General features: G+C 46.2%; 1 protein-coding gene and 1 pseudogene across 2 annotated transcripts in view; both read left to right on the top strand.

Moving 5' to 3' along the window:
* The window catches only part of LOC139413076 (aryl hydrocarbon receptor-like), a 70,864-nt gene that overhangs the window by 38,785 nt on the left and 17,258 nt on the right, over positions 1–14,821 (top strand). For both annotated transcript variants that reach the window (XM_071160110.1, XM_071160111.1), the window contains 2 exons: positions 627–760; positions 12,640–12,842. In XM_071160110.1, the coding sequence (XP_071016211.1) occupies positions 627–760; positions 12,640–12,842 (337 nt within the window). The remainder of the gene's footprint in view (positions 1–626; positions 761–12,639; positions 12,843–14,821) is intronic.
* On the top strand, positions 6,017–11,288 carry LOC139414167 (polyadenylate-binding protein 1-like; annotated as a pseudogene).

Raw genomic sequence — 14,821 nt, 5'->3', positions numbered from 1 at the left:
ACCATACTGGTTGACGTTCGCTACTAGCAGGGGACAAAAAAATCTGAAAACATGATCAAATGAAGAACTGCAATGAGTCAGCCCGAAGTCACTCACACCCAATGGGCTAACTTTTCCCTAAAAACAGCTGACCCCAATTTCCCCAGCGGAGCTCTGTGCAGAGAGGGAAGGAGATGGGAGAGGGACAGAGGAAGAGCATGGAGAGAGAGAGAGAGAGAGAGAAGGAGATGAGAGAGAGAGAGAAGGAGATGAGATAGAAGGAGATGAGAGAGAGAGAGAGAGAGAGAGAGAGAGAGAGAGAGAGAGAGAGGTGACCTTTATCAGGCACTCCATGACTATGAGGGTAAATGTTAGAACACACACAGCCGTCTGTTTTAATTAGGCAGGGGTTAGAGCTAGCTACCGTAGCGTCACCGTGGTACTTTAGAACAGGCACGGAATGGAGAGAGGGAGGGACAGACTAGAGCTACACACCCACACACACATGCACATACACACACTCACCAAACATACCGTACTCTAGGATCATCGGAACCCTGTTGAACAGACATATTAATAGACCACAAATGAAGTAGCCATTGAATATAGTGATTTGACTTTGTCCTTGTCCTGTTTCTCTTCCTCAGATGGAAAACCAGTCCCCAGCTCGTCCCCGGTGACCTATAACCCCGATCAGCTGCCTCCAGAGAACTCCTCCTTCCTGGAAAGGAACTTCGTCTGTCGCTTCCGCTGTCTCCTCGACAACTCTTCTGGCTTCCTGGTTTGTAACCAATCATATTCCTCCTCTCTCAACCTCATACACACAGGAGTACTGGAGACTGACATGTCTCCTTTTGGGAAGATTATTCTTGCAATGATGTTTGAGCTCATGTTAGAGATTTGCCCTCCATTGAAGACAACCATTGTTGGACTTATGGTCTGTGTATGCATGTATATAAGGAAGAAGGCATGTGTGCGAGCGTCCTTACTTCCATGTGTACTGCACTCTAGCTTGCGTGCGTACATCTACAAGTGTGTGTGTGTCAGATCACACCTCAGCTTTATTAGAAGAGAGTGCCACTGTGACTGTGTCCCATGACTGTACTGAAGGAGGCTGAGCCGTACAAGAACAAAGGCCTGGGAATACCCAGACACTTCTAGTCTGGCTCCTGGCGTGGGGTGTCCCGACTCCCGCCAGAGAGCCCCAGAGGCAGGCGCTTTACAGTGCTACTGAACCCCCCCCTCCTCTCCCATAGCTACCCTCCACTACTGATCCTTGAACTACAGAATCCCCTCCACCCCCCTATGTCCCCCCTCCTATCCTCCCTCTGCAGAATTCTGAGCATTCTACTTTCAAGGGCTACCTCCCCCATTCAAACCAAAGGATGCTATTTTCTCCCAGCCCCTACCTCCCCCCTTCTATCCCTGCCCACTCCTTTCCCCCTACCCTATCACCCCCTTTCTCCACTTCTCCGTCACCATCCCAGCACTCTGAGGCCAAAGGAGACTATTTTCTCCCAGCTACAGTAGCTAGAGAGCCATAGAGAGCCTATTAGCCTGGTCAGCGTGGGGTCGTACCACTTTAGACCACGGCGGGATCAGAAGCCACTACCCACCCTCGGTAATCCGTCTTAAAGAGCCACAGGGTCGTGGGGAAAGGGCTTTAATCTGGAGGAGAGCAACCAGAGAGGAATTTGCTTAGTCAGAGTAGCTCGAGGACTCCCAAAGGACTCATTCTTCTCCTCAGACAAAAGGTTTGTGCTGGATGAGAGAGCGAGAGAGAGGGAGAGAGACTGGGCTAGAACACAGTAACATACAAGTCAATGTATTGCTGTAGGGGCCTGTAGGATAGTCCGTGTGCAGTTAGAATAGCATCCTCAGAGAGCTGTGAGAGCCTGTGTTTGCTGTTAAAGCTGGCATGCAGGGCTCGTGGTGTGGGTGTGTCAGAGCGGGACCTCCTGCCTGGTGAGCACAAGGGGGAGACCGTGGCATGACCCCCTCGCCCCCTCCGCTCCTCCTAGCCTCTCCGTCTTAACCAGTACAGATCAGGACTGTGCAGAGTAGCGGGGGGCTGGTGGTTGGGGACGGGAGGGGAGGGGGAAGGGAAGAAGAAAGGAGAGTAAGATCGGGGTACTTCTCATCTCTGCGGAGGTCATTTGCGTGAGCGGTAAGCCCAGGGTCTGTCTCGGACTAATTTCCATAGCATTGTTTTGGTAATCCTATTGCTATTTGAGGGTAGATTCCTGACATCATTGCACCTCACCTTATGCCCAGCAGGATCAATGAACAAGTGCTAGGGGGAGATGGGAGGAGAGGGCCATAAGACCCACCACACCATCCTGGCCTCGCGTGAGAGGATACGGGCCGAGAGGAGGAGGAGAAATAGGAAACAGGGAGAGCAGAGGAGGGGTGGACAGAGTCAGGGAGAGGTTAGTTGAGGGGAGGAGGGAGGATGAGGCCCAACTTAAACTCATCAAGGAGAAGAAGAAAGAAAAGAATTCCAATTACCGTTCTCGTAAACCTTGTGCACCATTTTTATCTAATCTTTGAATTGTTGACGTAATCACTACAGAGGACGCAGAGCGGAGGACACGGTGTCCAGTTACATTACCGTACTTTGGTGTTTTATCCCTTCCTTGCATGTCCTCTATAATCTTCAATGACTTCCGTCTCCCCTCAAGGCCCCCTCAGCCTTGCACAAAGGGCGTGTCCCAAATGACACCCTACCCCCTATATAAGTGCACTACTTTTGCCACAGCCCCTATAAACCTCTTGTCAAAATCAGTGTGCTAAATTGGGGATAGGGTGCCATTTAGGACGCGGTCCAAGTCTCATCCAAGGGGTCATCGGTTCCCTCCTGAACACCATGGTCGTATTATATGAGGGTTTTATTACATACAGCCTGTTGTATTGTATCTGACTCTAGTAGAAGGATAATGAACAAGTTAATTGAATCCTTTTTGCTTCCCCTCGTTTTGCTGAAGTTCTGTGAACTCTAATTACATTCGCCCTCGAGCACTCAGCTGTTATAGAAAGTAAAAGAGAGGCATGTGCATTAATGATAATGTTCTTTTTTTTTCTTCTCCCCGTTCCTGTTTTATAAATCAGACAATATTCAACATGACATTGTTCATTATAATAATGCCTGTCGTCTCGATCTCAAACACACAAGTCCTTGCACGATTTCTTGTTGTCGTTTGAATCCGTCAGCTAGTAGGCCATGAAATCTTAGGAGGCTACCGTTTGTCTCAGGAAAAAGCCATTTCTTCCTGTGAGAATGTCTTGCGTCGACATTCACTCATGTGCAACGTTATCTCCACAAAGATTGCACTGGAGACCGACTTTGAGCGGGAGACACAGCCCCATCAATATTCCAGTAGGAGATTCAAGCTGTCACACAAATCAAGCTCAAAGAATTCCGCTTTTGCTGGTTTGACAGTTGCATGTCCCAGTGAATTGACACACATACAGTAGTTTCATTAGTTCATCCTGGTCATCTGTGCTGTAATCTCTCGTGACACACTGTTAGCTGACCAGCGCATGCAATATTTGTTTCTGGTTCCGTGATCATTCATAACCTAGTAGTAGCAAGTCCAGACCTTCATTCTAACCTGAAGGTCCAGTATGTTCCTAACCTGAAGGTCCAGTATGTTCCTAACCTGAAGGTCCAGTATGTTCCTGACCTGAGGGTCCAGTGTGTTCCTAACCTGAAGGTCCAGTGTGTTCCTAACCTGAAGGTCCAGTGGGTTCCTAACCTGAAGGTCCAGTATGTTCCTAACCTGAAGGTCCAGTATGTTCATAACCTGAAGGTCCAGTATGTTCCTAACCTGAAGGTCCAGTATGTTCCTAACCTGAAGGTCCAGTATGTTCCTAACCTGAAGGTACCAGTATGTTCCTAACCTGAGGGTCCAGTGTGTTCCTAACCTGAAGGTCCAGTATGTTCCTAACCTGCAGCTTAAGCAGAAATCCACAGGGCAGGCAGGAACTTCAAAATAGCATCCCAGTGCACCTAGTGCACCTCAACTCCTAGTAATTACTCAAAGCCAATTAGCTCTACGTCCTGACGTTTTAACAGGGACAGAAGAAGAAGTTCCCTTTCATTAGCTCCATGACACTCATCACTGTCAGTGGAGGGACTGGTGTGTTACCGTGGAAACAGGCCACGGAGAAGAAACAGAACATAACATAGCTCTCTAAGTATCTTCTCCGATGCATCCTGTCCTGTCCTGTCATGTCACACAAAGAGCTCAGAGCGAGCCTGACACTGACATGTCACATGTCGGTTACTTACTATGAATATAAATAAGTCTTTCTGCCCCCCCCAGCGAACCGGGAGACCTGCGTGCACTGCTGTTCTGAATTGTTTTTTATCAAGGTGTACCACGCATCTACGTGATGGAGATAGATGGATGGTTCTACTGTAGTGTAGTGTGTGGATGTGTGTGTGTGTTTCATTGTAAATTAGTGTAGTTCTACACTGTCCCTCTGGGGCTCTTGCAGGCAGGGGAGGAGGAGCGTCTGAAAGTTTTATCAGTTCAAAAGTCCACATGCAAAGGCTTCCCTGGCTTTTCTAATTAGCAATTTGATGAGCAGGGTCATGGCCTGCTGGGTTATGGCTGGGGATGACAGGGGATCCTGTATGTTTACAGTGTGATCAAAGGGCCTCCAGCCAGCCTAGCGAGGGACAGAGAGACAGGCTCAAAGACAGGCTCAGCCATTAAGACTGGGCTCTCTCTCTCCATCTTCTGCTCTCTCTCTCTCTCTCTCTCTCTCTCTCTCTCTGTGTGTGTCTCTCTGTCTCTCCATCTTCTGCTCTCTCTCTCTCTCTCTCTCTCTCTGTCTTTGTGTGGGTATCTCTCTCTCTCTTCTTTCTAGAGGTGACTGTTGTAAATAATGCTGATTGCGTGTGACGGGGAGAAACGAAACAGGCACTGTTTCAGGCACAGACACTGAGAAACAGGCACTGTTTCAGGCACAGACACTGAGAAACGGGCACTGTTTCAGGCACAGACACTGAGAAACAGGCACTGAGGAGTGAGCACATGTGATATCATCTTCATTGTCACAAAGGCAGCAGAGGAATATGTTATGCATTTGAACGGGAGAGCGAGGAGAGAGTCCTAGTCTCTCTCTAGTCTAGACTGCTGTGGTTGGCTACGGAAGATTGTTTGAAGCATTCACTCTCTCCTGACACTCCTCAGCTCTCTTTACAGCACACAAATGAATAACACCCCACTGTAGTATACAAACAGATAGAAATAGCAAGCCTGACTGACCCAGAGCTCGATTACATTTTTAAACGGTTCAGTTTTACAGGGGTATTGCTCATTCAACCTCTCACTGAAGGTGGAACGACTGTGAACCAAATGCTATTCCTCTAACGTGAGTCTGCACGATTTGACAATAACAATCATTCAAACCTACTAGTTTTCTATTTAAATTATTTGGCATACTTTTATCCATCGATGAAGAGGACATGCTTAGTGTTTGCCATGTGTATCCTGGGTTGAAGTTATAATAGTAATTTCTGTCTATATATCTCTCTCTGACTTCCCAAACTGTAAAAAAATAAATACAGATTGAGGTACATGTATCATGTATTTATGTGTTTAAAATTGAAATGTTTCTGTTTGCGATCTAAATCCTGTAAACTACATGACTATGATGCAATAAAGGGAAGATGGCACATCAGAGTTGCATTTGACGCTACATCACTTATGACATCACAAACGAGTCAGTTCCGGGGAATTTAAACACGTGACAGCTGTTCATTCACTTGTCATTCTGTGCTCTTGATCTAGCTTCGATAACGTGTGAATTAGGTCCAAAATCTCCAAAAAGGAATTCTTTGTATGTTGGTGACCTCCACCAAAACGTCACCGAGGCAGACCTAAACAAGATGTTGAGTGAGGCCGGACCAATCGTTTCTGTCCGTGTATGTAGGGATCGGGTTACACATCGTTCCCTCGGGTACGCCTACTTTAACTTTTATCAGCCAGACGATGCTGAGCGTGCCCTGCTCATGTTCAGCAATGATATGCTTGAAGGAAGATATCTGCGCATCATGAGGTCTGATCCTGACCATACCCTGAGGAAGAGTGGGGTGGGAAACATCTTCATCAGGAACCTGGACAAGAAGTCTATAACAAACCAAAACCTGTACGAGACCTTCTCAGCATTTGGAGACATCTACTCTAGCAAGGTAGTTTGTGACGAGAATGGCCATTCCAAGGGCTATGGTTATATTCAATACAAGACCCAGGAGGCTGCTGATAGAGCCATCAAGAAATTAATTGGCATGTTAATGGGATAACGAAAAAGTGTTTATCGAGCGCTTTAAGTCACGCAAAGAGCGAGAGGAGGTGCTTGGAGCCAAGGCCAGAGAGTTCAACAACGTGTTTGTCAAGAATCTTGGCATGAACGATGAGAAACTGATGGAGCTTTTTGGAAAATATGGACCAACCGTTAGTGTCAAGGTTATGAAAGACGATAATGGGAAGTCAAGTGGGTTCGGTTTTGTTTCAAAATCAAATCAAATTTTATTTGTCACATACACATGGTTAGCAGATGTTAATGTGAGTGTAGCGAAATGCTTGTGCTTCTAGTTCCGACAATGCAGTAATAACCAACAAGTAATCTAGCTAACAATTCCAAAACTACTGTCTTATACACAGTGTAAGGGGATAAGAATATGTACATAAAGATATATGAATGAGTGATGGTACAGAGCGGTATAGGCAAGATACAGTAGATGGTATTGAGTGCAGTATAATACAGTGCCTTGCGAAAGTATTCGGCCCCCTTGAACTTTGCGACCTTTTGCCACATTTCAGGCTTCAAACATAAAGATAGAAAACTGTATTTTTTTGTGAAGAATCAACAACAAGTGGGACACAATCATGAAGTGGAACGACATTTATTGGATATTTCAAAACTTTTTTAACAATACAAAAAATGAAAAATTGGGCGTGCAAAATTATTCAGCCCCCTTAAGTTAATACTTTGTAGCGCCACCTTTTGCTGCGATTACAGCTGTAAGTCGCTTGGGGTATGTCTCTATCAGTTTTGCACATCGAGAGACTGAAATTTTTTCCCATTCCTCCTTGCAAAACAGCTCGAGCTCAGTGAGGTTGGATGGAGAGCATTTGTGAACAGCAGTTTTCAGTTCTTTCCACAGATTCTCGATTGGATTCAGGTCTGGACTTTGACTTGGCCATTCTAACACCTGGATATGTTTATTTTTGAACCATTCCATTGTAGATTTTGCTTTATGTTTTGGATCATTGTCTTGTTGGAAGACAAATCTCCGTCCCAGTCTCAGGTCTTTTGCAGACTCCATCAGGTTTTCTTCCAGAATGGTCCTGTATTTGGCTCCATCCATCTTCCCATCAATTTTAACCATCTTCCCTGTCCCTGCTGAAGAAAAGCAGGCCCAAACCATGATGCTGCCACCACCATGTTTGACAGTGGGGATGGTGTGTTCAGGGTGATGAGCTGTGTTGCTTTTACGCCAAACATAACGTTTTGCATTGTTGCCAAAAAGTTCAATTTTGGTTTCATCTGACCAGAGCACCTTCTTCCACATGTTTGGTGTGTCTCCCAGGTGGCTTGTGGCAAACTTTAAACAACACTTTTTATGGATATCTTTAAGAAATGGCTTTCTTCTTGCCACTCTTCCATAAAGGCCAGATTTGTGCAATATACGACTGATTGTTGTCCTATGGACAGAGTCTCCCACCTCAGCTGTAGATCTCTGCAGTTCATCCAGAGTGATCATGGGCCTCTTGGCTGCATCTCTGATCAGTCTTCTCCTTGTATGAGCTGAAAGTTTAGAGGGACGGCCAGGTCTTGGTAGATTTGCAGTGGTCCGATACTCCTTCCATTTCAATATTATCGCTTGCACAGTGCTCCTTGGGATGTTTAAAGCTTGGGAAAAAATGTTGTATCCAAATCCGGCTTTAAACTTCTTCACAACAGTATCTCGGACCTGCCTGGTGTGTTCCTTGTTCTTCATGATGCTCTCTGCGCTTTTAACGGACCTCTGAGACTATCACAGTGCAGGTGCATTTATACGGAGACTTGATTACACACAGGTGGATTGTATTTATCATCATTAGTCATTTAGGTCAACATTGGATCATTCAGAGATCCTCACTGAACTTCTGGAGAGAGTTTGCTGCACTGAAAGTAAAGGGGCTGAATAATTTTGCACGCCCAATTTTTCAGTTTTTGAAAAAAGTTTGAAATATCCAATAAATGTCGTTCCACTCCATGATTGTGTCCCACTTGTTGTTGATTCTTCACAAAAAAAATACAGTTTTATATCTTTATGTTTGAAGCCTGAAATGTGGCAAAAGGTCGCAAAGTTCAAGGGGGCGTTACATTATGCCCACGTTGGAGGATGTTCTTTACAAGCTCCCAAAGGCCAGAGTCTTCACGCTCGTGGATGCCAGAGATGCCTTCCTGCAGTGCAAGCTCGACGAGCCCAGCAGCTACATGACCACCTTTTGGACACCCTGGGGCAGGAAGAGGTGGTTGAAGCTTCCGTTTGGTGTCTCTGTGGCTCCAGAGGTGTATCAGCGGAAACAGCATGAGCTGTTGATGGGACTCAGTGTCGTGGAACCCATAGCAGATGACATCCTCGTAGTAGGCTGTGGGGACAGTGATGAGGAGGCAGAATGTGACCATGACGATAAGCTGCTGGCCCTGATGGTCAGATGCAGACAGGTCAAGCTAAGGCGAAGCATAAAAAAGCTTCAGTTTAAAGTGCCAGAGGTCCGCTTTCATGGGCACATCTTGTCCTCCACCGGATTGAAGGCGGATCCTGAAAAAGTGAAGGCTGTCTTGGAAATGCCCTACCCATCTGATGTGAAGGGAGTGCAGCGCTTCGTCGGATTCGTCACCTACCTGGCCAAATTCCTACCGCGGCTCTCTGAAGTGTATGAGCCACTGAGGAGGCTCATGGACAAGGACACCATCTGGCATTGGCTCCCAAAACATGACGCAGCGGTGAGGGAAATAAAACAACTGGTCACCCAGACACCTGTACTGCGATACTACAATGTGTCAAAACCTGTCACGATTCAGAGTGACTCAAGCCTGTATGGACTTGGCTGTTGCCTCATGCAGGAGGGCCAGCCTGTGGCATTCGCCTCTAGGGCACTCACGCCAACAGAGCAGAACTATGCCCAGATAGAGAAGGAGTGCCTCAGCATTGTGTTTGCATGCCAACGCTTCCACCACTACCTGTACGGGCGCGACAATATTACCGCAGAGACAGATCACAAGCCCCTTATTGCCATATTCAGCAAGCCTCTTCTGAATGCCCCAAAACGACTGCAGAGCATGCTACTGGCCCTACAAAACTACAACCTCAAGGTGGTGTATAAGCCAGGGCCAGAGATGTATGTGAGTGACACGCTCAGCAGGGCTACTGCATCAGGCACTCGCACACGCTCCATGCATGAACAACACGCAGTGTGCAGCTTACAAACAGAGCAAGTGGATGTTGAACACATCAACCAGGCTGACTACCTCAATGTTACGGACCAGCGCCTTATACAAATCAGACATCACACAGACAGGGACGAGCAACTCCAGGCATTGAGGTCTGTGATTCTGATGGGCTGGCCCAACTGCAAGGAAGAAATTGCTTTAGCCGTCAGAGAATATTGGCCAGTCAAAGAGGAGCTCAGTGTTCAAAACGGAGTAATATTCAAGTGTCAGAGAGTCGTTATTCCCCGGTCTATGCACCCTGAGATGTTGGCGTGCGTGCAGTCAAGTCATATAGTAGGTGAGGCCTGTTACAGACAAGCACGTGACACACTGTATTGGCCAAGAATGCAGAGTGAAATCAGACTGTCAGTAAATGCACAATTCAAGGGGGCCGAATACTTTCGCAAGGCACTGTACATATGAGATGAGTATGTAAACAAAGTGGCATAGTTAAAGTGGCTAGTGATACATGTATTACATAAAGATGCAGTAGATTATATAGAGTACAGTATATACATATACATATGAGATTAATAATGTAGGGTATGTAAACATTATATTAGGTAGCATTGTTTAAAGTGGCTAGTGATATATTTTACATCATTTCCCATCAATTCCCATTATTAAAGTGGCTGGAGTTGAGTCAGTGTGTTAGAAGCAGCCACTCAATGTTAGTGGTGGCTGTTTAACAGTCTGATGGCCTTGAGATAGAAGCTGTTTTTCAGTCTCTCGGTCCCAGCTTTGATGCACCTGTACTGACCTCGCCTTCTGGATGATAGCGGGGTGAACAGGCAGTGGCTCGGGTGGTTGTTGTCCTTGATGATCTTTATGGCCTTCCTGTGACTTCGGGTGGTGTAGGTGTCCTGGAGGGCAGGTAGTTTGCCCCCGGTGATGCGTTGTGCAGACCTCACTACCCTCTGGAGAGCCTTACGGTTGTGGGCGGAGCAGTTGCCGTACCAGGCGGTGATACAGCCCGACAGGATGCTCTCGATTGTGCATCTGTAGAAGTTTGTGAGTGCTTTTGGTGACAAGCCGCATTTCTTCAGCCTCCTGAGGTTGAAGAGGCGCTGCTGCGCCTTCTTCACGATGCTGTCTGTGTGGGTGGACCAATTCAGTTTGTCTGTGATGTGTACGCCGAGGAACTTAAAACGTACTACCCTCTCCACTACTGTTCCATCGATGTGGATAGGGGGGTGTTCCCTCTGCTGTTTCCTGATGTCCACAATCATCTCCTTAGTTTTGTTGACGTTGAGTGTGAGGTTATTTTCCTGACACCACACTCCGAGGGCCCTCACCTCCTCGTTGTTGTTGGTAATCAAGCCTACCACTGTTGTGTCGTCCGCAAACTTGATGATTGAGTTGGAGGCGTGCGTGGCCACGCATTCGTGGGTGAACAGGGAGTACAGGAGAGGGCTCAGAACGCACCCTTGTTTTCTTCGAGAGGCATGAGGATGCACAGAGAGCCGTGAACGAGATGAGCAGGAAGGAGCTAAACGGGAGGCTGATATATGTAGGCCGTGCCCAGAAGAAAGCAGAGTGCCTGACGTTGCTGAAACTCAAGTTTGGGCAGAAGAAGCCTGACCCCAAGGCCAAATACAGAGGTATAAATCTCTTTGTAAAGAACCTGGATGATGCCCTTAATGATCACCGTTTAAGGAAGGTGTTTTCTGCATTTGGAAAACAATCATCAGCGCCAAGGTGATGACGGAGAGCGGCCGGAGGCAAAGGCTTTTGTTTCCCTGTCCTCCCCCGAGGAGGCCACCAAGGCTGTGATGGAGATGAATGGCCGTATCGTGGGCACCAAGCCACTTTAAGCTAAGGACCCTGGAACTAAACACCTCTCTCTGCAACTGTATCCTGGACTTCCTGATGGGCTGCCCCCAGGTGGTAAGGGTAGGTAACAACACATCCACCACGCTGATCCTCAACACAGGGACCCCTCAGGGGTGCGTTCTCAGTCCCCTCCTGTACTCCCTGTTCACTCATGACTGCACGGCCAGGCACGACTCCAACACCATCATTATGTTTGCCGATGACACAACAGTGTCATAGGCCTGATCAACGACAACAATGAGATAGCCTATAGGGAGGAGGTCATACACCTGACCGTGTGGTGCAAGGACAACAACCTCTTCTTCAATGGGATCAAGACAAAGGAGATGATTGTGGACTACAGGAAAAGGAGGACCGAGCACGCCCCCATTCTCATCAATGGGGCTGTAGTGGAGCAGGTTGAGAGCTTCAAGTTCCTTCAAGTTCCTTGGCGTCCACATCATCAAACTAACATGGTCCAAGCACACCAAGACAGTTGTGAGGAGGGCACGACAAAACCTATTCCCCCTCAGGAGACTGAAAAGATTTGGCATGGGTCCTCAGATCCTCAAAAGGTTTTACAGCTGCACCATCGAGAGTATCCTGACGGGTTGCATCACTTCCTGGTATGGCAACTGCTCGGCCTCCGACCGCAAGGCACTACAGAGGATAGTGCATACAACCCAGTACATCACCGGGGCCAAGCTTCCTGCCATCCAGGACCTCTATGCCAGGTGGTGTCAGAGGAAGGCCCTAAAAATTGTCAAAGACTCCAGCCACCCTAGTCATAGACTGCTACCACACGGCAAGCGGTACCGGAGCGCCAAGTCTAGGTCCAAGAGGCTTCTAAACAGCTTCTACCCCCAAGCCATAAGATTCCTGAACATCTAATCAAATGGCTACCCATACAATTTGCATTGCCCCCACGCTACTCTCTGTTAGTATCTATGGATAGTCACTTTAATAACTCTACATACATGTACATATTACTTCAATTACCGCGACACCGGTACCCCCGCACATTGACTCTGTCCCGGTACCCCCTGTAAATATCCCCACTATTGTTATTTTACTGCTGCTCTCTAATTATTTGCTGTTCTTATCACTTACTTTTTTTTAGGTATTTTCTTAAAACTGCATTGTTTAAGGGCTTGTAAGTAAGCATTTCACTGTAAGGTGAAACACCTGTTGTATTCGGCGCATGTGACAAATAAAATGTGATGTGATTTGATTTGATACTGTCGTCTCACGTTGCTATCCTCCCAAGTCTCGTTCATTACTCGGCTATTGGTTTCCGAACAAATACTGTATGAGAAAGCCTGGACCAACCAGCTCTTTGTTTCTTCTCCCCAGGCCCTGACCCTCCAAGGCCGTCTGAAGTTCCTGCATGGCCAGAACTGCCGGCTGGATGACAGCTGCAACGTGCCCCCCCAACTGGCCCTGTTTGCCATCGCTACCCCCCTCCAACCTCCATCCATCCTGGAGATCAGGACCAAGAACATGATCTTCAGGACCAAACACAAGCTGGACTTCACCCCCATGGCCTGCGATGCCAAGTATGCCCACACTATTCAGTCTTACTTCACATTATGATGGGATGTTGTTAAAGTTCCACCGGTTATAGCTGGTTGAATTAACATCATTAGAACCCCTTTTAAAAACAGAATTAGTTGTATTCTGGTTGTAATGAGGTCATTTCAACCAGTTTTGCCTGCGGGGGTGTTGCTAGGGTGTTTGTTACTGTGAAGAGCAATTTCTTGTCATGTGGCTATAATATGTTTGAAGTAGTGGTAATTCAAACATGTTTTCACTGCCATTGATGTCCTATTGTATAATAGATTTGCAATGATTATTCTGTCCATATTCTGTCTCTAATAAAAAACAACTAAAAAGTGTTTTAAGTGAGAATAGTCTGAAGCCGAAAAGGAAAGGAAGCCGGAAATGAAAGGAAATTCACGAGCACCACAATGCCTATGCCGCCCATGATCTACTAAGGTTTTGCAGCACACAGCTTTGACCTACTACAATAGCTATGTTGGTATTGTACTTCAAACTATGTGTAGGCAGATTGAATAGGATTCAAACTTTCTCAAACAGCCTAATTCATGCTCTTAGAGGAGGTGCTTCCACAATAATGTGATTTGTACCACATGCAAGGTAAAGTATTTGATTCTTCACACACCACGGTGAGAAGTTCTCATTACGCTACCTTTTCATGCTTTTTTTATAAAATGAAAGAAAGCTTTGCTTTTATACTTAGAAGACCATCAGGCGTGATTGAGCTGTTTCGTCTTGTAGTAATGTGGTGCATGCCTGTATTTGCTAAAACCTTCATTTTAGCAAAACATGTCTTTAAAAATAAATTATCATAATAACATCCTTTTTTTAGGTGTAGGTGGCCAACATAACAACAGGTGTTGCGTGTGTAGCCGATGCGAAATGGCTAGCTAGTTAGCGGTGGTGCGCGCTGGTAGCGTTTCAATCGGTGACGTCACTCGCTATGAGACCTTGAAGTAGTGGTTCCCCTTGCTCTGCAAGGGCCGCGGCTTTTGTGGAGCGATGGGTAACGATGCTTCGAGGGTGACTGTGGACGTGTGCAGAGCGTCCCTGGTTCGCGCCCAGGTATGGGCGAGGGAACGGACTTAAGGTATACTGTTACATGTGCGTTGGACATAGTAGCTCAGATAGTTAGAGCCTGTCTGCATGCCTGATTTCTGTAACCGTTAGCTTACCTGTGTAATATTGACATAAGCTCAGAACCAATTGTGTTTCAAATAAGTTATGTTTATACTTGTATTTATTTTTGCAATAAAGATGGTGAAGCAACAATAATACGAATTTACAACAGGCCTAGGTCTAAAAATACATACAGCCAAATGATACATAGTTTGAAGTACAATATCAACATAGCTACTGTAGTTGGTGAAAGCTGTGTGCTGGAAAACCTTGGTAGAGCATGGGTGCTCGTGAATTTGCTTTCTTTTTTGGCTTCAGACCAATGCCTATTTATTCTCACTTAAAAATATATATTTTTAAATTTTATTTCCATGTTCTTTACACTGGAAGGTGATTATGCAACATTATTATACAACATAATTAAGCAATAAGACCCAAGGGGGGGTGGTATATGGCCAATATACCACAGCTAAGGGCTGTTATTTCGCACAACGTAATGTGAAGTGCCTGGATATAGGTCATATACCACAAACCCCTGAGGTGCCTTATAGCTAGCTATTATAAACTGGTTACCAACGTAATTAGAAGAGTAAAAATACATGTTTTGTCATACCGGTGGTATACGGCGTTCAGCCAATCAGCATTCAGGGCTCAAACCACCCAGTTTATAATACAGCATAACACATGCTCTCCTTATTTATTGATAACATCCCAGTTTATACTCCTACTTATCATTGCTCAAAGCAAATTGGCAAGAGCAAGGAAACAAAGACTCAAGCAAATATTTACTATGCGATTACACAATGTAGCTGGCTAGATGACTACAGGAGCACAAAATATGGATGAGCTGTCCGCAATG

The sequence above is a fragment of the Oncorhynchus clarkii genome, chromosome 7 (genome assembly GCF_045791955.1).
Source record: "Oncorhynchus clarkii lewisi isolate Uvic-CL-2024 chromosome 7, UVic_Ocla_1.0, whole genome shotgun sequence".
In the NCBI taxonomy this organism is placed as follows: domain Eukaryota; kingdom Metazoa; phylum Chordata; class Actinopteri; order Salmoniformes; family Salmonidae; genus Oncorhynchus; species Oncorhynchus clarkii.
The sequence above is the reverse complement of the archived record's forward strand: the minus strand, read 5'-3'. Positions and strand labels throughout refer to the sequence as shown.